Source organism: Pterocles gutturalis, unplaced genomic scaffold (assembly GCF_000699245.1).
Source record: "Pterocles gutturalis isolate BGI_N339 unplaced genomic scaffold, ASM69924v1 scaffold6522, whole genome shotgun sequence".
Taxonomy (NCBI): domain Eukaryota; kingdom Metazoa; phylum Chordata; class Aves; order Pterocliformes; family Pteroclidae; genus Pterocles; species Pterocles gutturalis.
The window spans coordinates 15,225-40,160 of NW_010112586.1; the positions used below are offsets into that span (position 1 = coordinate 15,225).

The 24,936-nt window shown below is 36.2% G+C and overlaps 1 protein-coding gene across 1 annotated transcript; it reads left to right on the forward strand.

Moving 5' to 3' along the window:
- The first annotated feature begins 2,333 nt into the window (after positions 1 to 2,333).
- Positions 2,334 to 23,757, forward strand: LOC104462233 (mitogen-activated protein kinase kinase kinase MLK4). Its single transcript, XM_010074098.1, has 9 exons — positions 2,334 to 2,521; positions 7,703 to 7,851; positions 8,606 to 8,781; positions 12,996 to 13,236; positions 15,104 to 15,226; positions 18,543 to 18,693; positions 19,751 to 19,845; positions 21,495 to 22,280; positions 23,354 to 23,757. Exons 1-9 carry the CDS (start codon positions 2,358 to 2,360, stop codon positions 23,755 to 23,757), a joined length of 2,289 nt encoding a protein of 762 aa, XP_010072400.1. The 5' UTR covers positions 2,334 to 2,357.
- Positions 23,758 to 24,936: the final 1,179 nt, after the last annotated feature.

Consider the following 24,936-nt stretch of genomic DNA (forward strand, 5'->3'; position numbering starts at 1 on the left):
CTAATTCAGGTTTTTTGATAGGTTTGAATTTATTTTCAAACAGGCTTTGTATTTTTAAATAGTTTAGTTTGTGTTGCCAGAAGGAAAGCACTAATGTAGGTATGAACACTACTCTTTGTGGAAGATAAAAAAATCTGAAAAATGTTAAAATTAAATCAGAAAGTGTTAAACTGGCTCTTGCCCAACTTAATATTGCAAGTGTATTGGAATCTGAAAAGGCAATTTAAGGGATCTGAAAAAGAAGTAAGTGGAGAGGAGTGAACAGGTCCAGGAAGCTGTGGAAGCGGCAGAAGGATGCTATAGTAAAGGTTGCTAGGATACTGCAAGGGAAGCATTTGCAGAGCACTGCTCAGCTATGCTGAGCATTTTTACTACCCAGCTGCTAAGTAATCTGTGTATAGTATTGCTGTTCTCCTGGCTACCGTCCGGAAAGGGAAGTTTGAACTGCTAAGGAACATTGTCCCTTTGCAGGATGAAACTTGGTCACATGCCAGTTATTACCTTTTGCAAGACTGACTGTTTTTGGTTTCGGTCACATTGACTAACAAGGAATGTCAGGAATTCTGCTGAACATGTTTGAAATGGAAGAGCAAACAATAGGTCTTTGATTCAAGTATAAAAGTATAAAACTGTTGCATGAATTTAGCTTGTTCTGGTGGTGCTGACTTGTGAGCACTTGGTTTGTCTGTACCATCTTGGCCTCCATTTCTTCTACTCTGTGTTAAGAAGCTTACTGAAAATGCAATGTGGATTTTCTGTATTTCATCTGGATTTGATGTCATTTTTGAAATATTTGTAAGCATGTGTAATTACCAGTACCAGTAAAAAGTATTTATTGCAGTTACAAATGCAAAGTCATCAGTTTTTCCTCTGTAAGAGAAGGTAATTCTTTATCTGCTTTTTTATTAATGAGTTCCCTCTACTGTGTTTTGCTGTACATATATAGCTGGAAAGCACATGCATTTATCATTCTTCTTATTTGTGATTTAACCTTTGATCTTTGTCCCAGGAGATGATTTGAACAGAAAGTTAAAGCTAACGGTTACTACCACAGACAGCAACAGAGGAACTGAATATGGAATTAAAGTTATGGTGTGTTAATAACGATTCCTTTGCACCTGTTGTCTTTCTCTTTGTGAGCTCTAACACAGTAACCCAGTTCTCTTTTCTTTTGACACTATTTTGTGAAGACGTATCACAATTCTGCCAATACTGTTGTGTTATGGACAAGCCAGACACTGAATACACACTGTAGGATGCAACAGCAAAAAAGATAATTTACTCTTTAGCATCCATGAAGGTCCAGTAGATGTAATGTAACATGGATTTAATCCAAGTCCAGTGTCCTGTTGCCAGCTGGGGACTCCCCCTGGTATACGGTCTCCCAACTTCTACTGATTTGTGGCCCAGGGTTTTCTTGAACTTAAACACATTCTTTTGATAGAAATGCTCTGTATGAAGTTGTCTTCTGTGAATTTGTGTAGGTGCTTTTCAAATCTATGTAAAATAATAGTTTTCACATATTATGCCAAGAATTCCAAAGTTCACCTACCTGTGTGTTGTATGAATGACTGACACGTGTGTGATTCTTATCTGTGGATTTTGCTCAATGATGTCCATTTCTTGTGTTGAGAAACAGTGAATAATTGTTACCTATAGCTTTCTTCATTCCATAGGTGGTGTTATAGATACTGTTCTCAGATGGTTCTTTTCCTGGGGGAAGGCTCCTTGTCTATTAACCATTCCTTGTAGCTGTGGGTATGCTGTTTTGAGCATCCTGGTTGTCTCCTGCTCTGTGCCTCTTTCAGTTCTGTTACATGCTTTTTGAGATGAGTAGGAGCCAGGATGGGGTGCAGTATTAAGGATGGATTTTAAACAGTGACATGTGTCCTGCTTTGTTTTCTAAGGCTTTTATAAGAATTCTTAACATTTGTTTATGTTTTACCACTACTGTTATTTTTATTACTTCAGAATCTTGTTCCAAGTGAATACCTTTTTCACAGCTTGTCATCAGCTGTGGGATGTTAGGATTCTGGGATTTCTTAAACTAAAGTGATTTTCTGTACATCTCTTTACAGTGGATTTCTTGCGCTAGTTTAATATCTGGTCACACAGTTACATAAAGAACTCATGACACTGCATATTTCTTACTTTTATAGCTTAGAATAGCTTAGAATTATCAAAACCCTTTTCATATTTATAATAATTGCAATAATATTTTCACAACATTTAAAGTATACGATTACCTGTGCAGTACAGATTGTATGTGAGATTAATGACAGGACTGGATATTTTTATTTGATTCCCCTTGCATTGATTTACAAACTCAATCTCTTGCAGTTTTGTTGCTAGAGAAGATGGAACATGATGACATTTGCAATAAAACTCTGAAGATTACGGACTTTGGTCTGGCTAGAGAGTGGCACAGAACAACCAAAATGAGTGCAGCAGGGACTTATGCATGGATGGCTCCAGAAGTTATCAAGTCCTCTATGTTTTCTAAAGGAAGTGATATTTGGAGGTAAGAAGTTTGTCTGCTGAAGACCATGTTCAGTACAACTATGTTGAGGTTTTTGAATTTTTTTTTGTAGTTTCCTATGTTACTGTCTCAGTATATGGCAAGTATAGCTGTTCTAAGAAACATATCAATTTCTCAGCATCTAGTTAATTTGATCTTCCTTTTGTTATTCATGACTTACAAATTGAGGGGAGGGAGAGGGAAAATAATGGGTTTTTTGTTTTTTTGTGTTTTTTTAGGAAAGCAAGGTATCATTAAGAGAAGCCTTTAAAAATCTGTTTAAGATACCCAAGTTTTTTATGTAGAGTCTTAACATAAACATCCATATGCTCTTGATACATTAACGTATGATTGATCTCATATTGGCATGTTTATATCAGATATCTGAAAAGTCTCATTCTGCATAAAGAAATGGGACCAGCCAGTTATTACCTTATATGACTGATAAATAAAAATAAGCTGCAAACCAGAGCTTTGCCAAATGTTGACTTAAATTAGTGCTGTGGTTTAGGAATCCAGAATGTCATCATGTGTAAAAGTGAACACCAGATCTAAGCTTTTATATTTATAGAGACTTTGCTTCCAGTAGCTGGACTGAGGAAGGTGTGTTTAGCACAAAACGGTTTTAATTTGCTCTCTGATTCTAAAGGTGGCCAACTGCCTATGTTAAATTTGTGAATTTCTCATTAAAGTCATGATTGTGGATCACAGAAATAATACGACTGTCAATACTGATGCAATTTTTGAGTGGTGTAGTGTGGGATATGTGTTTTATAGAAAGGTGATTGAAACTTTAGTTTTAATTTAGTTCTGTTTTGTGAGTGGGGAAAAGCAGTGATTGCACAATAGGCTCTAAAAGCTGCTGTGCCTCACACTGGAAAGTCTACATTTCCTTTCTTTTTGAAATGTTTTATCTCTGAAGGATCCAAGGCAGCTATTTGAGGAAGAAGGGGAGGACTTTAATCTGTTCTCTCATGCCTTCTTATGCATGTTCTGTGTTGTATAATTCTTAAATAGGGTCCATTTTGCTTAGATGCCTGATATTCTACAGTATGAAGTAATACTTTTGGTATTCTCAGAATGATTCTATATCTGCAGTACTGTTTTGTGATACTCATTTGTCTTGTGTGTGGAACTGATTTTCAGCATTTTGTTTACATCAGTCTGAGTGGATGCCCAGATGAGAAACACCTTTGGCTTCATTCTTTTTTCCCATTCTTTCTTCCTTTTTTCTTTATTTTTTTTTTTCTTTTGCGGGGTGGAGGTTGGGTGTAGGCGTTTCCCTAATCAGCTGTATTCCGTGCTTAATTACAGGTCCTGTCCAGTCTTGTTGCTGTGATTTTAGGTATCTGAGGGGGTATGCTTTGGTGCAATTATTTTATATTCTGCTGCAACATTAGTTTACATTTTTGGAACCTACAATATTTCTCTTCTTCGCCTTCTCTCCTGCACGCCTCTCTTGTAAAAATGTAAGTATTTAGCTCAATGATGGACATCTAACAGGAGAGGTTTTTAAGTAGAAAGGCTGTATTGTACAGTATAGTTTAGAACTTCTTGGCTTCTAAAGATTTTCTACTTACTGCACCTTGATCTATTCTGTTGCTTATCTTTACTCTTTCTTTAAAAGAAAAGCAAATGGAGATTAACCTAGTTATGGGAGTGTTTTTTGTTTTAAAAAGCATTCAGATTACAAATTTAAGTTTGGGTCTCTCTAAGACAAGAACACAGGATATATTGGGAAAGTTTTAAACTTCAGTTGCACATACTGAGTATTGAGTTTCCAAAAGAAGTCTGGAGACCTATTATTAAAAAAATAATAATGACAAAGAGCAGTTGAGGCAGCTAGAGTTCCAGAATCAGCCAGTGCTCGGAAATGTTGTGGAGTATTTTTGTGCAGAGGCTTCCAGGCTGCATGCTCTCAGGCATCATCCTAGATAGCAGAACAGGTGCTTTCCAGGCCCTGCATGTGTATCCTCTTGCTGCCCAAAACCAGAGTTATAACTACTGCATGTATTATTCTTACTTCCAAATTCCCCAAGAAGAATTCTGCTCTTTCAGGCCTACCCTTCCATTGATCATCATGCATTTCTTAGTGGTATGTTAGGCTTGGTTTTGTGTATGGAGCCTGAAAGTGCAAATATGCCCACAGATTTCCACGTGCTGATAGTGTGCTTCAGCCGTGGTCTTTACAGTAACGCGTGTCTCTATTGTACAAGCTCTTGGCAAAACTAGGGAGCACTTACTGTACAGCAGAATTAGCAGCTGCTTTTGCCTGGCACATTCATGTAATTTTGGAGTGATTAATGTTGCAATGCTTAGTAAGTTCTGCTTTAGAAGATGGATTGTAGAGTAAAATAAACTTTGAGAACTTTAATTACCTTCATTTTGATTAGCTTTTAAAATACATAAAACCATCAAGTTATTGCTGGAATGAGATAGAAAATCACGTTTGACAGCAGGAGAATTTTTTTTAATAATGAAAATACTTAAAAGGTCACATTTTTGAAAGTGTATTAGTTTTCATGTTTTGAAAATGTGTGATTCAAGCATACTATACCCGTATTTTTGGCCTTTTGCTGAAGATGGAAAAGGAGATGGCTTTTGCTCTTTTGAAAAAAAAAGCCATTTCTTAGAAGCTCTGACTATATACGTAGGAAAACTGTACATGGGCTGGTGAAATCTAACACGCAAAGTAGCTACTTCTGTAGTTGGGAGAGTTAATAAGTAGTTGTTGTCCTAGATAATGATAGACAGTACCTCCTAAAAACTCCAGCATGGCAGGACTAGAATGTCTTCAAGATTCCTCCCTACAGTTTTCCTGCTACTGCTCTGGCTTTGGAACTCGATATTAGGATTGCTTTCATTAAAAGAGATGCTTTCAGGCTAGTACTGTGTTGGTCTGTTTAAAATTTTACAACTACCTTCTTAGCACTGTTGAGAACTACTTAGGATTAAAGGCTTAGATTGTAAATACAACTAAAGCTAATAGTGTGACACAACTTTTTGTAAAAGATTATTTCTTTTTAGTTAAATCTATTGTTCTGCTTAACTTCAGAGTTCATGCTAAAATATTTATAGTCTGAACAAGGGAATTCCTTGAATTAAGAACAGTCTACGCTTGCTGAGAGAGCATGATATTATTTTTACACTTTCTCTAAGCACACAGATGAGATGTAGTTCAGCAGAATTCCTCCATCACACGTAAAATGTGTATGCACTGCAGGAAGTGGTGTATTCATTATTCTCAGAAGTATCACCGATTTAAAACAAAATGGGAATTCATTATTTTATCCTTTCAGTATACAAGCAAGTGCAGTGATTAGACTGGAAAAAAATGTGAGGAAATTATTAAGAAGCCAAAGACTCAGTTTATTCTATTTTCTGCTTTTTAGGACTAAGCCATATTCCTCAGCTTTTTATTAACTGCTAGCACTATAAATTCATTAGTTTTCTAAGATTTTATGATAGGCAGAACTTCTTAGATAAACAGAATATCAATAAACAAAACACTGCTGATATTCATGCTCATATTACATAGTTTGCTGCCTTATTATTTGTTAAAGTGATGTTGTAAGGTCTTGTATAATGCTGAATTACTTTTTCCCATAAAGGAGAGAATGATAGAAAAACTTTAATAGTGTGTGTTCTTCTCCCTGTCACATCTGCTGTAGTTGAGGTGGTATTTCTAGCACTAAGAGGTACATAGTAAGGAAAGGGGTACGTAGCCCTTACCTCCCCACTGCTGTGTGCATTTCTCCTCATGTAGGTGAGTTCAATCTAGTCCTGCAAAACTTGTCGGTAGTTTTCCACAGACGTGGGGAGAAAGGGCAAGAGCAATACTTCGTATGCTGTTTTTTCCCTTTGCCTGCTCACTTTACTATTCAAAAGCAGCAATAGGTTGTCCTTTGTGTCCTAGTTCTACAAATAGTGGTTCCCTGGCAGGAAGAGAAGCCAGAGGGGCCCAACAAACCCAGTCGTAAAGTCCATTCTAGGCTTACATTCTAAAAGGAATAACTCCTACCTCCACAAAAATGACTCTGAAAGCTGTCCATTTGAGTGGTGGTGGAATAGGAGCTCTAGAGCAACAGCAGCAAGTGTACTGTCCCAGCTCTTTGAAGGAGCTTGGATCATTTAAGCAAGCCAAGCGTTGGGCATACAGACCCAAAGAAGGTAAAAGCAACACCAAGCTCTTCTTCTAGAGCTTCTGGAGAGAATAGCAGAAATTCTTACAAGTACTGTTGCTGCAATAGGAGTTCCTGTGACTCTTGATTTCTGTACCTGACACGGAGAAAAGATTTCTTTGTGCCACCACCTTTCACTAGAGACAATGTTGGTTTGTGGTTTTTTTTTTTTCTAGTGTGGAGAAATTAGTTGTGTGTGTGTAATTGCTTCTCTCAAATCTTGTTGCATCTCCTGTAGTACGTGAAAAGTTAACAGGCCTTTATGTAATGCACAAAGAATTAGAAATCAAATCTTCCAAACAAAGCTGGGGCTTTTCTGTTGTTTTTTGTTACTATTTTTTAAAAAACATTAGCTTGTACATCTAGGTAAATTGTTCTGAAACGTTTGGAAAGGGGAATGGCCTGAACGTTCTGCTGAGGTGTGGTTTGGGTTTTTTTTGGGTTGCTTGGTTTCTTGTTGTTCAGACTTCCGATTTACAGTGAGATTTACGTGATATTAATGTTTCCATAGATGTGACTTCAAGCTACATTTAGAATAGGAGTGTGAGCCATTCTTAGAGTTGCATCCAATTTAGTTAATCACTGTTAGTGGAAAGTTCTGAAATGTTTGGAAAGGGGAATGGTCTGAACGTTCTGCTGAGGTGTGGTTTGGGATTTTTTGGGTTGCTTGGTTTTTGGTGGGGAGAAAGTTGCTTGGTTTCTTGTCGTTCAGACTTCTGATTTACAGTGAGATTTACGTGATATTAATGTTTCCATAGATGTGACTTCAAGCTACATTTAGAATAGGAGTGTGAGCCATTCTTAGAGTTGCATCCAATTTAGTTAATCACTGTTAGTGGAAAGGTGCAAGATGACTAAAGTAAAGCTGACTCTTAAATTCATTCACCTTTGACATGGGAAATCGTTAATTTCAGTGCATAGTTGGACAGATACTTGTTTGTTCTTGAGTAAACAATGTGTCAGTATTCAGAAAATAACTGTTTGAAAAAATTACCTTTTGTAGTTACGGAGTGTTGCTGTGGGAACTGCTAACAGGAGAAGTTCCTTACCGCGGCATTGATGGCCTTGCTGTGGCTTATGGAGTTGCTGTCAATAAGCTTACTTTGCCCATTCCATCCACCTGCCCTGAACCATTTGCAAAATTAATGAAAGGTATCTATGCTGTTTCTTCATATGTATTTAAATGTTAATGTTTTGGGGGTATGTATCCTTGCCTGTAATAGTCATGGGTTTGCAAATTAAACACCTCATTTGATAATGTGCTGTGTACGAACTGTATTGTTTTTCTTTACACAGCAATCTGGTCTTACAGACAGCTGAATGTGTTTCTGAGGAAGTCATGCAGTATTACAGTGTACCACATAAGTTCACCAATAGTGCCACAGTAAATTTTTTGCTCTGGTTTTACTAATTTCCTTTTACACTCAAATTGCATTAATTTTCATAAACTACAGGATATACCACAGATCAATACAAGATCAAGATTAAAATCCCAAGGGGAAGAATGGCAAATGCCATTTTTTCCTGATTGTTTCTTCCTGAGTGTCAAAAATGTTTCAGAAATAATTTAGAGAGAAGTAAACACTTCCTGCTAATGGCTATTTCCTTGTGTTTAATGAGTTTCTTTACCTTTTCTATGTATCCCTTCTGTGCAGTACTGCTAGCTTTGCTATTTCAGATCCTAAAGATAGACATGAAAAAAAATTGACTATTAATACAAAAACACTCCTCCGAATACAGGTAGGTAGATGTCACTTCTGTAAATGGAAAAGGAATTAAGGAAGCCTTGCAGATAAAGGGAACACATTAGAACTTGAAGTACAGTAGCAAGGAACTTGAAATTCATATAGTTCTTCAGTAAGTTCTATGTATAATTAAAAACTGATGGGATTTTGATAAATTCTAGAGTGCTGGGAGCAGGACCCTCATATCCGACCGTCATTTGCCTTAATTCTTGAAGAGCTTACTGCCATTGAAGGGGCAGTTATGACTGAAATGCCTCAAGAGTCTTTCCATTCCATGCAAGATGACTGGAAATTGGAAATTCAGCAGATATTCAATGAATTGAGGACAAAGGAAAAAGTAAGTTGATTTTTCCAATTGCATGGCGGTGAAGGAAAGGTATGTGTATAGGTGCATTTATGTGACACAGTGGTTTTGAACTTTTGAATTGTGACTTACCAATATAATACTAGAAATCTAATTTAGTAGTGGAGATACACTTGAGAGGATAAACTACTTGGAAAAGAGAGGATATACTCTCTCATTAAAACATTATTTATTTAAGTTGCCTGTTATTGTTGGTGAATGTACTATCCTTAAATTCTCTTAATGGGTTTCTGGACATGTTTTAAGATAACCCTGTAACTGTCTTGCAGCAAACTTACTTTAGAAAAAAGGTTTGAATACTGGTTTTCTCAAATTTCAAACAATGTTGCTTTTCCCCTTTCTTCCTTAACAAAAACAGTTAAGAGTTCTGTATGCTGCAACTGTAGCTAGAGGTATTTCAGTTGAAGTGAAATACTAAGTTTGACATGAAGCATAATGTTATTGTCCTAAGTGGGGGTTATCATGTGAAGGGCTCATTTGAGAAGTCCAGGCAGTTGAAAAAGAAACATATCCACACCTGTGTCCCCAAATAAAACAGGTTGTAGATCTGTAAATGTGCCATGTAGGCTCTTTTTAAAACATGTTATTTTTTTCTTGGATATTTTAATGCATCACTTAACAAACTAACCAGAGTTTATTTACTCCTTAGCTAATCTTTATAACCATAAAAATGGCTGTTTGTGGACTATTGGTTAGTGATGGGTGTGATGCTAGAGATCTACTGCGATATCAGCATATGTGGTATCAGAATTTATTGATCACCACAACGATTGCAGTATCATCAATAATAATCTTACGTACCTCCTGTCTGCGCTTTCCTACACCTCCGTGAACCTTCTGTTCACAGAACTGGATAAGTGTTGCCTGTGTAGTCTCTGTCCTGCCTGCAGTGGGCATACAGGTTGCTAAAGCTGGGCTGTGTGCCTCTGTAGCTGTCAGATCTCTTCCTTTCCAGATGGGTTATAGTCCCTCTATAGAGAGTAGACACTTTCCTTTTTTACTTGCGGTGGGGTCACCAGCCCTGCTGCATTTACTTGCCAAAACTTGCCATAGGGCACAACTCTCTTTTCTGCCCCTCCAGCAACTGCTCAACCAACCATTTTCCCCTTTTTACTCTGGGAGCAATTGTAACAGGCATTCCCATTGAGGTTTTTGTTTATTTGTTATTTTCTGGAGGCTTTAGTCCAGTATGAGATTTCCAATTGAAGAAAAATCTGACTAAATCAAATTTAGGATTAAGTAAGTCAGCACAAAGCTTTGTGGGGAGAGTCATATTTTTTGCTCAACCAACCATTTTCCCCTTTTTACTCTGGGAGCAATTGTAACAGGCATTCCCATTGAGGTTTTTGTTTATTTGTTATTTTCTGGAGGCTTTAGTCCAGTATGAGATTTCCAATTGAAGAAAAATCTGACTAAATCAAATTTAGGATTAAGTAAGTCAGCACAAAGCTTTGTGGGGAGAGTCATATTTTTCATGTAACAGTGAGTTAAGCTTAATTGGGGAGGTTTATTTGTTATTTTCTGGAGGCTTTAGTCCAGTATGAGATTTCCAATTGAAGAAAAATCTGACTAAATCAAATTTAGGATTAAGTAAGTCAGCACAAAGCTTTGTGGGGAGAGTCATATTTTTCATGTAAAAGTGAGTTAAGCTTAATTGGGGAGGGGAAAAGATAAAATGAAATTTACTTCTCATATGCCAAAAGAAATGCATCTCCAAAGGCATCTGCTCTAATTAGCTAAACCTGTTTAAGAATGAAAGCATGTAACTTTGACTTAGACAAGGTTTTCATATATGCGGGCTTATTTCATTTGGCATATTATCAATTTTACTGACAGGTGCTAGGGAGAAAGTAATGTCTATGAAGTATTTATATAATAATAATAATAATAAAACAAATTTTAAAACCCTGCATGGAGTCTCATGCCCTGTAAAAGAGGAACTTCGGTAACTGGAGGAATTTCCTCAAGGGCTTGTTGTAAATGAGCAATGGTGACACCCACTCCAAGAGAAGATCACAATCTTTTGACAAATGTTCTTGAGCAACTTAAATATAGAATTCTTTCCTAGCTTCCTTACAGTGGGTGTTTTAAATTGTGGAGTGGTGTAAAAACATTGCACAACTAATTGCAGTAAGTCTGGTTTTAATTAGTTTATTTGGAAAAGAGTAAATACTTAATGTCTCAGTGAGAAACACTATTGCTTTTTTTAGACTGTCTGCCTTTTCAATATGGGCCCTCAGTTTTTGCCTAGTTACTGAGCTTTGTGGAGACTGGATTTGAGGACAACAAGAGATGGATAATCAACAGTAGTGACTGATAAGTGTATTAATACAGTATATAAACATATTTTCTGTGTAAACTCTAAAGTACTTTTATTCTAGATTTAAATTAGTGCAGATTCTGCTTCCAGCCCTTGTTTTAGATTGTTTGGTTTTGACTGGACAGGAGGAGGAGGAGGAAAGTGAGAATTTGCAGCAATCTCTAAATTAAGTGATTAATTATCTTAAAAAAAAAACCCAAAGAAAACCAAAACCAAACTCCAAAACTTTACTTGCTGTCAGAAAGACACTCCTTTAAATTTCCAAAAGGCAGAATTACCTTTTGCAAAACTGTGTATGTTAAGCAGAGAGGATTTAAAAAAAAAAAATAAATTCAAATATTGGGATGAAACAAGCTCACTCAAAATGAGCAAAGTATATGAAATTTGTCAATCATTTCAATTAAATTTGAAAACAATGATAAGCAGTGTGTGTATGCTATAGCTGTAAAGAAAAAACAAATATTTTTCCGAGGAACCGATACTTCTGACTGAACCAGTTTGCTTCAGTGCTAACCTGTCTTTTGCCAAAAAGACTATGGATGTCAAGAATAGAGAAGGTTTTTTTTTCCCCTCATTTGAAAACACCAAAGTAGTATAGTTGAGGAACTAATTTATTCAAAACAAAGTGGGAGATAAAAAGAGCAGAAAGTATGGGGTTTTTTGCTTACGCTGTATGTGATAAGAAATTGTGCTGGCATACAACATTGCTGTATACTGATGAGCAGAAGTAGGCAGTCTGGAGAAAAAAAAAAAAAAAAAAAAAAACCACCAAAAAAAAAAAAAATTATCACCACCACAATTCTAAGACTGTACAGTGACAAAATGAATGAATTTTAAATAGGAATAAGATTCTTATCTATCCAGAACTTATAGCATAGATTACTTTCAAATGCTGGTTTTGTATTTTGAATTGAATTCTGATTTCTATCCAAGTAGAATTTACACAATCATACATAAAAATGAAAAAGTTACATTGTGAGAAACATAGAGTATCAGTCACATTGTAGCTTCTCCTTTTCCTGTCTCTTTCATTAGCAGTACTGACTACAACACCTCTGGGTAAGTGTTTCATGTGTAATATGCCCCATACAGTGAAGGGAGGTCTACTTAAATTTCAGATATATTTTAACAGATTTTAGAATCTGAAAATTAAGATAATTTTAAGATGGTAAGTTTACAGCTGCTTAGCCTTGGGGATTCATTTACCCTGAAAAATTATCTAGCTTCCTCATTGAAGCTTTTCCTTCTCCAAAATAGAAAAGAATAAAGGGAAAAGAACAACTATGCTGTTTGTTGTTATACAGATACCTGCTAGATTTTAATTAAGAAACAGCTGTCTTCTGTCTTATGACTTAGTTTATCCTGTTACACTAATTCTCATTCAGTATAATATTGATTTCTTTCCTAGATAGAAAACTGCTACTTAATACATGGCTGAAAAACAGGAAAGGCTAGAAAATTTAAGATAAGGGCATTCATTACTGTATTCGTCAGGTCATTGACTTTATGTTAGTGCATAGGAGCTAAGAGCAGCCTTCATGCTATGAAAGAGTCTCTGATGTGAAGTACTTCGAGCACAGTTTCTGCTAGGCTGCAAGCTGATCATCTTTGATTGGATGTGTTGTCTCCATTGCCAGTGCTACCTACCTTAAGTTAAATGGTTAAAAAGAAATCCGCGTAATGCTTGATTGTGTCTGGATACAGAATCTTGGTTTACGCAGAATAGAAGTTTGTATGTGCATGTTTACATGTATATAGTGCATCATGAGAACACATAAGGAAATACAACCTCCTGTGCACTTTATGTATTCTTTAATACAACGTTCAGCTTATTACTTAGTTTCACTTGTGTGAATCTTATCGTCAGGAGCTTCGTTCACGAGAAGAGGAGTTGACAAGAGCAGCTCTTCAACAAAAATCTCAAGAAGAATTACTTAAGCGCCGTGAGCAACAGTTAGCAGAACGTGAGATTGATGTACTAGAGCGTGAGCTGAATATCATGATATTCCAGTTAAATCAAGAAAAACCCAACATAAAGAAGAGGAAGGGCAAATTTAAAAGAAGCCGGTTAAAACTTAAAGATGGACACAGAATAAGTTTGCCATCAGGTTTGCAATTTTTTTTTAAAGTTACAATTAAATATGGAGGCTTCAGTTCCATGGTTAATGTTTTCAGTATTAGCTACTATTTCAATTCATTGCCAGGTCCTTCTGCCCTAATAGTGCATAAGGATATGGTAAGTATTGTATAGCCCTTTTTTTTTTTTTTTTTTTTTTCCTCCCTAGAGAAAAAGATCACATATCATATTCTTGTGAAGTAGTCCTCATTTCAGCTGGAAGAATCTTTCACTTGATCCAGGTAGAAGTCAATTGTATTTGGAGGGAAAGGTTAACATGGGAGCGAAATTATTTAAGACTGGTTCAAAGTTCAGATTTTTGCTATTGTTCTTTCTGTGCAGACAGAAAAGTACCTTTTAATCACATCCCATAACTTTCTAATATGATCAAATATTAGTGCTGTTTGCCCTAAACTTGGAAATACATAGCAGAAAACCAGCACTTCATAAAGGCTGGAGGTACAGGTGTGGTAGGTCCAAATTGCATGCTTATTGGAGTTGCAAATACAACACGGCAGTTAAAACCTCCGATGGCTTTCTTCTTGCAATAAAACACTGTAATAGCAACAGAAGATAGTATTTCAGAATACAAACCTCATATCATTTGAATGGTAGAGCATTTAATTCCATCCATAAATGCATTAAAACGCCCCTTTGCAAAGGATGTGTGTTTATAGAGAGTCAGGTTTTTTTAGTGACAGGGACTGGTTTAGTGGTGTCTTTTTAGTGTTGCCACGAGATGGCACTATGGAAAGTCAAGGTTACACCAAGGCTTGGAAAGCCTTCAGAAATGGTATGAGCGTCCAAATGTTGATGGGCTTCCTTTCAGTGGCTTCCAGGTCAATTCTGTCAGTTTTTTACTAATGCAATAAGAACTTAATGCCATGCTAACACAGGTCAGACCAAATCATAACTGTCCGGTAGTTGAAAAAACACAAAGAGACCAGTAATATTTAGAGTACTCTTTCAGCACTAGTGAAATAAGCTTATTTTTCCTTACTTTAAAAATAATAACAACAGTAAATAAAATACAAATCACACGACAGCCTCCCAGACAAGCATGTTAGATTGGTTTATGCTGGATCACAAGCTTGACCTAAATATTTGGTCCTTTGTTTCCAGTTCTCATATTTAACTTGAAAAAGTGAAAAACAGAATACCACTTAGAAATCTGTGGTCAGGAATCATTGAGATAAACTTGTCCTTGAGACAAAGAATAGCATACAATCTAATTGCACAGATGATGGGGATTGAAGAGGGGCCTGTCACCAAATTTTATTTCATAAAATTTTTCCTACTTGCCAATATTATTTGTTGTTCTTTTTTTTACTTCATTGCTATAAATATTTGTAATTCTGTAGTTTGTCTTGTTTTTCTGACATGTCAATAGATGTGACTTCTTCATTAATGCTACTTTTTATGTTGTATATGAATTACATGTTAAAAAAAATAAGACAGATCTGATTGTCATGGCTATTGATTGATTTGAGATGAAATACTGAGATTTTTCTTTCCCTCTGTGGCAACTAACAATATTGAATAACAGCTTGTGATGTGGGTGCCTCTCAGTTTGGGTCCACTTGAGCCTGCTTTTGTTGATTTTACAGCAAGCCTATCATACAGTGTCCGTGAAGGTGTGAAATCCTGCCTGTTAGACTCAATATCTAAATTAAGAGTTAGAGTTTGTTGGTGTTTTTAATATGAACATCTCTTACACTATCAAGTCTAATTCAGTATATAGCTTTAATTGTTTTAAGAAGTACAGAAGTATAATCTCCTGAAGTTTTTTGTTAGTTTTTTGGTTTTTTGTTTGTTTGGTTTTTAGAACATTAAAACTGATTTGTTTTACTCTCTTATAGATTTCCAGCACAAAATAACAGTGCAGGCGTCCCCTAATCTGGATAAGAGGAGGAGTTTAAACAGTAACAGTTCTAGTCCATCAAGTAGCCCTACAATAATTCCTCGTCTTCGAGCTATACAATGTAAGTCTCCAGCATTTCTATTTGTTCAGTAGAGACTGTTCCATATACTCACTGAAACACTCGTAGTAGTATCAGATTCCAGACAGATTTCTGCCTGATTTCCACGTCCCTTAACTTGTTCTAATGCTTGCAAGTTGTTCTTTGATGGGAGGGATAATCTTGCTAAAATGATAACTAATTTTCAGTAATTCAGAATGATGGTGAATGCTTTAAATCATGTATTTCCTTAATAACATCAGGAACTCATTTGTAAACTGACTGGGATAAAAAAATGAAGAATCAAAATTTATAATGGCAGAAGGCAAGCATCATGTTTAGAACCCGTGTAAGATGGAAAACAACTTTTTAGTAGGTATTGGAGTTCATAAAATCAGTTATGGACTATGAGGAAAAAAAGATTGAGAGAACAAGGGAGTCATGTAAGATGGAAAGGCCAAAGAGTCAGCCACCAATTCAGCTTGCTTATGTCAAAAGATGAGCAAGCTTTACACCAAAAAAAACCCAAAAACCAAACACCCCCCCCAAAAACAAAAAAAAAAACAAAAAAAAAAACCAGAAGAAAGTAAAGAAGAAAACTTGCTTTATTTTTTTTGAAAACAAGAGAAAGAAACAAAAATAAAATGGCGGGTATGCTTGTAGGTCTATCTTATTCCCTGTATGCTGATGATAGAAGGGAGGGTGTGTGTTCATGCTCATGTAGTGGAGGTACCATGAATATGGAAGAAAACTGATCATGTTGTTACAGCGAAGCCCATATTGTATTTGGGAATGACATATGTAGAGACAGAAAACAATTCCTACTGGATTCACTGCTTGTGTTTGTACTGTCTGATCTCTATTGTGCAAAGTAGACTGTCTAATAATCCATATTCAGTGTGGACTGCCTTAAATTTCTATATATGAAATCTGTGGAATCTGTTCCAGCTGATTTCTTATGGATGGTGACTATCTTCTCTTGCAAGGGTATTGATCTCTGAAGGACAGAATCTGGCTTTTTTGGATGTAAATAAGGAGGAGGGAAAACCAAAATGCATGGGGATTTTTTTCTGCATACTGTTCTGTAGCTAGTTTAAAGATTTTTTTTTTTTTCCTTTCTTTCTTTCTTTCCTAACCAGTCTGAAACTTTGTTTAAAGTTTGGATAGAAACCAGATCTCTCATCTCCTTTGGAATACCTCTGCCTTATGAAATCCTTTTTGTTATTAATGTCTAAAGGAGAAGTGGTGTCTTTTCTGGCAGTAACTTTATTATTTGTTTGAACTGTAACCGATAAAGTTCCCTGGGTGAAGACAATTACTACCCCTATGTTGTGGATAAAAGAGTGAGGTGGACAAACCCTGTCTTGCTTTTCTTAAGGAAAATTTGAGATGGAAGGAAAATTATGTAAAGTCTTTTTCATGAGTTACCTGACTCAGTATCTGTGTTGATAATAGTTTCCTGACCTCACACCATATGGTGGGTTTTTTGGTCGGTTGCTTTTGGTTTTTTTGCAGAAAGGTAAGAAAGTTTTTTCTTAATAAAATGTAATAATTACATATAAGCAAGACTGCCTTGTTTTATCTTTTGATTCTCCTTGCTCTGTATGAAAATGGGTGGAAATTAAGCAAATGTCAGGGATTGGCATGATGCTGAAAACTTCAGGGGCTTTTTTAAAATGCATAGCCTTATATAAGCTATAGCAGTGCCACTCCTTTCTGGGTATTTTTCTTTTCTTTCTTTTATTTGAGCAGATTTTGGTATTTGTAGGGCTAGAACATACCAGACAACATAAAGGCTCTTCTTTAAAAGAAGTACATTTCTGTTTCTGCGTTTGGATCCCTCAGCTTTACCTAAAAGCTTATCAGATCTCTCAGAGTATCTAGCTGAAACAATTTAGCTTCCACACCCATCTGCACCTGTGCAAAATAAACTCTCTTTCCCACAATAATGTTTTATCTTGATTTAACTTCAAAGTGTCTTTGTTTCAAGAAGACTTGCTCAAATACAGGTGATTTGAACAGGCGTATCTAACAATTGGTTAGCTGATTGCTTCACTTTGTCATGAGTAGACTAGCTTCCAAATTAAAAAAGTTTTTTAAGTTAAAATAAAAATCTAGTTAATTGTAAATCTTGTTATTAAAACAAATTCAGATGATTTTGAAAGCTGTTTTAAAGGGAGGAAGAAAACCTCCCTTTAAGGTAATATTGCATAGGTCAGGGAATGTGGTTGAAAATGGGATGGTGAAGAAGGCAAGGAGAGTGCTGTGCTGGAGGGGAAGCTGTGCTGGCGAGGAGGTGTATGGTGAGGCAGGAGGAGGGCGCTGCGCAGTGCAGGAGCAGCAGAACCACGGGTGTGTAAATGCCACAGCATTTGTCATGGTGTTATAACTAGCCACGCTGTTTTTCTCCTAGGTCTCTCCGTCACAGCTGTAAGCATGCTACATTGATAAGAAGTTACTGTTCCAGTCAGTTGTATGCAAGAATCTTCTTGCCTGGGCCTGGTCCTAGAAAGAGAATCCTCTAAATCCTGCAGTAAAAGTCTATCAAAAGACGCTTAGTGCCTTTACAGATCTGGGCTTTATGAGCCAAAGATAAAAATATAAGGGAAACAGTGCCATTTCTGAAATCAACATGACTAAGATCTCTGCTACATTCTCTTAATTTTTCCTCAGTGATTCCCAAAACAGATACACACACAACTAATGGCCGAAGAAACAGTGTATATGTGTACCAGCAAGATGTAGATATCACAAGTGAATATGAACTTCCCAGTGGGGTTATGAAAAAAGGCAAGATTTTGTTATGTTTCAAAGGTGCTGGTTCTGTTTAATTAACACTTGAGACAGTGACAGACTAAGCATTTAATGCAGGTTAGACACTTTAAAAGTATAATTTGTTTTGGTGTAGTAAGAAGGAAAACATTAATCATTGTCACAATTGGAATATTCTGATTCATTTTATATCAATTGTTCCGTGTGTTTTCTTCATTGGAATTTAAGTGCTCAGTCTAACTCACTTGTCTAAATTCTCTAAATATACGGTTCTCAGTTAAAGGAAGCATGGAAAAGATGATTGTTTTCCTGATTTATCTTTAATTTGGGTCTCTTGTCAGCTCATAAATTATTTTTCTTGCTTGCTCATCTTTTTGGATCAGTGCAGTTTGTGTGGTGGTTTTTGTAAAATAAAAAAAAAAAACTCAAATTTTGTCTATTCCTCATTGTGTTACAGTGTCAAAATAGTTTTGCAGTAGAGAAAAAATATTCTATTCTGTCAAAATATTTTTGTTTTAGAAATTATGTTTATGTGTGGGGTGTTTGTGTTTTTAAATCCAATCTCTAGTAACGTCAGATGACAGCAACAGAACTTGGGGAAGGAGCACAACTTATCACCAAGAAGAGTTTGAAGATGTGAAGAGAAATTTTAAAAAGAGAGGTTGTACATGGGGACCAAGTTCAGTTCAAACAAAGGATCGTACAGATTGTAAGGACAAGTATGTCTACTACCTTTTATTTGTTTGCTAATACTAAGCATTTCTGGTAACTGAATCACTAGCATAGGTAGTGACTGAGAGAAGTTCTGCAGTATCTAGTTACAGCTAAAACTCAGTCACACCATCTACTTAATTTAGGAATTACATTAATAATGAGTAGCTCCCCCACACAGACTTGAGGATAAAATGCTTACTTATATTAAGGTTTTAGTGGCTCTTATCTATTACCCTTTATCTCTGGGTTTTGAGACTTGGAACATACTGGGATGCTGAGCTACTAATGCATACCAGACATCCATGGCCTGTCTTTCTTGCCCTTTCTCAGATTGATTTGAGGAACTGAAAATGGGTCCCAGTGGATACTTCCAGTGCAATTAAATAAGACTGACTGAATTTACATATGTGAAGCACAAACCATATCAGCAACATCATTTACACTGACAAACACAAAGGGTTCTGAAAATCAGTTGGACACTTTCACTTCCAGTTATTTTTTTGGATTGCCCAAAACTGGAGTTTAGTAGTTTTCTTCTGAAGCAAGAGATCATTTTCCTTGTCTCTTCTAGTATGTATAATTATTTATAGCACCTTTTTTTTTTTTTTTCTTTAGAGATATCTGCTCATTTACCTGTGTCAGTAATTGGTTCCAGACCATCTATTGAAACTGGCTTTATGATATTTTTGTTTGTTTTCAAATCACTGTGTTTAATAAATTTCCAGTACTCACATCATTTCTTTGACACAGTGAAACTTTTGTCCTGGTTTTCACCAGCTTCTGTTCTTCAACAGGTAGTCAAAGCCCATTTTTCACTGGCTTTCTTTTTAGGCCTGAATTTTTCATCTTAAAAGGAATACCTGATGTAAGGCATGTATCAGTTTATAACCATATGACTTTATGCTATTATACAATTTTTATTACCTTTGGAAAGCTTTACTGTTTTCAAATTATGTACTACATGCATATAGTTTAAAAAGAAAGATGTTTTAGTTATTTTCTGTCAAAGTATATATAAGCATTATAGCCTCTGTAATATCAAAATAACTATTGTTATTTCAGAATAAGACCCCTTTCAGATGGCAGCAACCCTTGGTCAACGCTTTTAATGAAAAATCAGAAGGGTGTTCCCTTAGCTTCACTATTTGTAGACCAAGGTAAGAGCTATTTTTTTTAAAAGTGAAAGTTGCCATATAATGGCATTAAGTCTACCTCCAGTGTTATAAATTGTATTGCCTGAATTCTTCTAGGGTTATGCAGATTATCTGAAGTGTAATCATGCCACAAATAATTTTCCTATGCAGAAGCCTGTGTATCAAAAAATGCAAGTATTAACATCTTTACATTTCCACCATTAGCAGCTAAGGAATACCCATGGTGTGTGTGAGCAGTACCATGTAGAGATTTTTTTTTTTTTTCACACGTTTTTGAGTTGCAGGCTCTGCTCAGGTTTTTGAGGTCTGCAGTCACCACTTTTTAGCTTCTTTTAAAAAGAAATAGCTAAATTGGTAATTGTCTTGACATTTAAATGATCATTAATTTTATTGTTAGTGGACTCTGCATGCTTGTTTAAAAACCTGTAAGCCTTGATGTATTTCCAAGTATTTGTTCCCTGTTTTTTAAATGAGACTTATTCTCTTAAGTTTTCAAGAATAAAATATGTAGATTTCAAATCTTAAAGTTGTTAAGGCAACATTTTAGGATTTACAAGTAAATCACAAGGAAAAACATACTTAATCCTTTTAGGATCAGGAACGTAGTAGCCATGTGTTACTTTTTATGTCCATTATAATAATGTGCTATGGCTATGCAATATTCATAATTTTCAAATTTGCACATGCTTTCTGTAGTACAGATTCTCTTATCTGAGAAAATTAAGTTACCAGTGTCAGGAAAAAAACTGTGATATAACTTGGTGTCCACACCAGCGGCTAGTTTTATGCCAGCTGGAAGAGGAAATGGTAAGCTGCTTGGACGTGTGTTTTTTTTTTTTTTTCTTCTTCCTAGGAAAAAGGCATTTTTATCTTTGTATATGCTGGTAGGGAGTATACATCAAGGCTTCACAAATAGTGATTTTTTTTTTAAGATTTGTTAGTTTACTACTAAATCCCTACATACAGAGAAGTTTATACAAGATTACATTTCAAATATTTCTGTGCTTATTCTGTAGCATTCAGTAGTTTAGCATACAATAGCACATGTAAGTCAAATTATACCTTACATTTTATTTGTCATTAGGTGTGAGATGTCAAATTGACTTTCTACTTCAGACCACCTTGGCCTAATGAATTAATTGGAAAACTTTCTAGTAGCTCACTGGATTTTGGAACAGGTCTTAATTGAAAGCATTGTAAAGAATGCCAGATCTTATCTGGCAGCTTGTGTATATTAAAGTACTTCGCTGTCATCCATACACAGAAATATTTTCAGCTGTGTTGAGTGCATAAAGGTTGGGAGATACATTATGCCTCCTTTAAAATAAAGGTAAATCTTTCAGATATGCTCAGGAAGATTGATCTGCAAGTTGTAATAGAGTTTGCTTCTGAGTTGCTAAAAAGATGAAATTGTAGCAAAATGGTACTTTGCTGTTTTAAAGGCCATCAAGAGAACATTAAAAGGTTTAGGCTTAGGATGTGTTTCTGAATCTTACAGCGTGAGTCTCTGAGCTTCTGACTCTATTGAAAGGGGGCACAAAGTATACCTCAAGATTAATACTTGTGCAAGTGAAAGGAAATAATGGTGCACATATGCAGACATGCAATAGCAAAAGAGCTGAACTGCGATCTTAAACTATCATGTTTTATAGGTGTCAGTACTGATAAGAAGCTTCTCCCTGAAGGTTTGGACAGTAAAAGACCAAAGTCAATTAAGGTGCCAAATCAGGCCTATATTAATCTACCTCTTTGGAAAGATGATCAGGGAGAGAATACAGTAGAGCACGAGAGCTTTGAAGAAGGAACTTCTGCTAGTTCTACAAATAGTACTCCTCAAATGACACCTACAAACAGTCTGAGCAGGACGTTGCAGAAAAAGAAGACGGATTCAGTGCTGTATGGGTGTGCTGTCCTCCTTGCATCTGTTGCCCTGGGTTTAGATATCAGAGAGCTGAACAAATCTCAGGGTCCAGATGAACTCTTGCCTAAAGATGAGAAGAAGAAGCGTGATGGAATATTTCAGCGTGCTTCAAAATTTCGCAGGAGTGCCAGCCCTACAAGACTGCAGTCCAAGAAAGAGGAAGCAAGTATTCCATCCCTAAATCCAGCTGCAAATACTGTGAATCTTCTCTCCATGCCCTCCATTTCCACAAAATGCTTACTTCAGTCTGACAGTGAAGATGCATTTGCAAGCACTGTGCTTGGTGATTGCGGTTCATGTCGCTCCACTGATGACTTTTCATCTGAAACTTCTGAAAGTAAGAGAGAACAGAGGATACAGCTGGCTCCTAACATAGTTTCTACAGGATTAAAAAATCAGCCTTTTAATCTTTGTCTGAAACAAGAATCTCAAAATGTGCCAAATGATTCCTCGACAAAGTTAAGTGTGATGGGTCACAGACGAACCTTATCAGATGGCAACAATTTTCACACCACAGGTGGGTAATTAAGAACCTCAAATGTAGGGGATTTTTAAGTTTAGAAACAGAAAATGGTAGGGAAACTAACCATTTACTAATGAGTTGTGAAGATTTTCATTGCACTGTTATGTGTTAGCTGAGCCATCATAACTTTAGGTGGGTAAGCCCTCTCTGTCTGAACCCTGAATGAACTACCTGCACTTGGAAGAGTGTACTGTTAGGAGTGTGGGTATGGAGCTTTAAGGAGAAGAGATGGTTAATTTTAAGCCGATATCTGTTTTTTTCAGGTATTGCAAAAATAGGTTTCCCTGTTCTTTTCGTGTCAGCAAGAACCTGCTTTTGTGAAATGTACGATATTAGCATTATGTCTGAAATAAACTGAGACTGTGTCAGGTGCATACATTATGTAGTTGCAGACTTCCTGAGACTGAAAGTACGCTTGTTTAATATAGTTTCACAGTCTGCATAGGTGATTGATTAAGCATCATTTTAGTACTGTACATGTATTACCTTCAAGAAAAAGTCTGGTAAGTTTTGATTTGTTTGCTTGACCTAGAAGTTATGATACATGTTTCACAAATCCTTAAATTAAGCTGTTGATAAAAATTTTAGCTGAAAAAAAGTCTTTAAATCTGATTTCCATGTAAATGGATAAGTTCATGATGAATGAGTTTTTGAAAAGAAGTTATAAATTTCAGTACTGGTGTGCTGTGGTGGCTTAAATGTAATATTTTTCATGGTACTTTATGCATATGTAATTACTCATAATAACTGGAAAAAAATGTGGGGCTTTATTTCAGTATTAATAGTCATCCAGTTACTGGGTGGTTAATGCTTTCTTTCTGTATCTCTTTTGTAGCAATAAAAATAAATTTTTATGGCCTCTAGCAGAGCTTATAGATGCAAAAAGTTATTTGAGCACTGCTGGTCCTCTCTTAGGAGATTCCCCACAAATGTACAAGCCTCTTAATTTTTCTGGTGAAAAAAAAACCACTAGTGTTTATGGCAGCCCAGTTTTACAAATAGTAAAGAAATCAAGAAGTCACATGGTTTAAACTGTCTTTTTTTGTTTGGCCTTTCCTTTCCCGTAGCTAATGGATTTGCTTCAGCCAACGATGTCTCCGCATTGCCAGTTTTAGCAGTTACTGGTACTCTGCACTCTCCATCTGTTCAACAAAGAAGCAATCACAGTGGTGTTTCAACTGAAAAGCAAAACACTGTCAATATTATATCACGGCCTCGACCTTCTTCTCTAAGAAGTAAAATTGACGCATGGCAGATTATTCCACGTATTAAACCAAACTCTAAAGACTCTGAATATTTAGAGGGCAATGTAGGTCCAGATACGGAGGAAAGAACTAACTGCCACATGCCTTCATTACTTGATATTGATGTGGAAGGTCAAAACAGAGACTGTACTGTGCCTTTATGTAGAATGAAGAGCAAAGCTTGTCGGCCATCTATATATGAACTGGAAAGAGAGTTTCTGTCATGAGTGGCTTTCATTATAAAAATGTTTGCTTTTTAAAGGGGAACAAATGTAATATTCTTGTCCATCTAATGCTTTGTGCTGCTGTTTTCTGATGTACTGTGACAAATAGTACCAAAATCATTAAAATGGGCAGCTAATCAAGAAAGTGTAGTAGGTGCCTTTTTCAAATGTTCCTTGGAATCCCAGCTATTAATTCGAAGAGCACAATGTTGCAAAATAGTATTTTAGGTGAACTTTGTATTTTGAATGACTAAAATAACATGCCCACCTCCCTCTGCAGTGTGACAGAAGTTTTCTTTAAGTTTGAGGGGTTTTGCTAGAAATTTAACTTTTGCACACTGAAAAAATGAATGACACACAGTAAGGTTGTGTTCTGTCAAGAAGAGTTTTGCCTAAGAAGTGGTTGTCTGCAGCTTGCCTCTGTGGCCTGTGGAATTAGGGAGGAGGGCAGGGGATTTAAGGTGCTGGTGCAGGAGGCTCTGTTCATTCCTCATTAAGTAGCTGGTTACTTTTTGGTATGTGATACTGAAATTGGTGAAGGACCAGCAGCTGCATTTGCAGTCTTTGCCCTTGGTTTGTGTGAGAACTTTCAGCTGTGTGCATTAGTTTCTCCAGAAGGTTACACTGCTTGTATAAACACTTAGGTTTCAGCCACCGTATCGATTTGAAAGGGTAAACTTTAGTATTGCCATTCGATTAAAGGTATTTGACATCCTTTATAATGTGAAGCAACATTCCTTGTAGGTAATGATACACTGGAACGTAAATATTTGTACTTTTAACCTTTTGAAGACCACAGTGTTTGCACTGAAAACGATATTCTTGGTTTGGGATTTTTTGTTTCTGGTGGAGGGGTTTGCCCTGCTTCTTGTTTTTTGAACTCTGCTGCACCTTGTATTGAGGAAAGATGATGGGTTTTAAGAATGATTGGTTTGGGTTTTAAGTGAGCCAATGGTGCATTTCACTGCACTCAAATTTTAAAACTGCGATAACTTAATATTAAATCTTTCAGTATAATCTCTGCAGCTTTTCTTTCTAAAGTTACTACCGAGTGCCCAGCTATTAATATTTAGGCATTAAAGGACAGAAACAGATATGCTTGACTGGTTTTCAGTGACAGAAAGGTTCCAGAAAATTCCAATTAGTTCATTGTGGGGGGAGGAACATTTAACCTTGATAACA

Excerpts from the sequence above, each read along its gene's own strand:
- LOC104462233 (XM_010074098.1), top strand. The coding sequence starts at position 2,358 with ATGGAACATGATGACATTTGCAATAAAACTCTGAAGATTACGGACTTT. Across the intron at positions 8,782-12,995 it reads AATTGAGGACAAAGGAAAAA|GAGCTTCGTTCACGAGAAGA; the intron begins GTAAGTTGATTT and ends TCTTATCGTCAG. Across the intron at positions 15,227-18,542 it reads TCGTCTTCGAGCTATACAAT|TAACGTCAGATGACAGCAAC; the intron begins GTAAGTCTCCAG and ends TCCAATCTCTAG.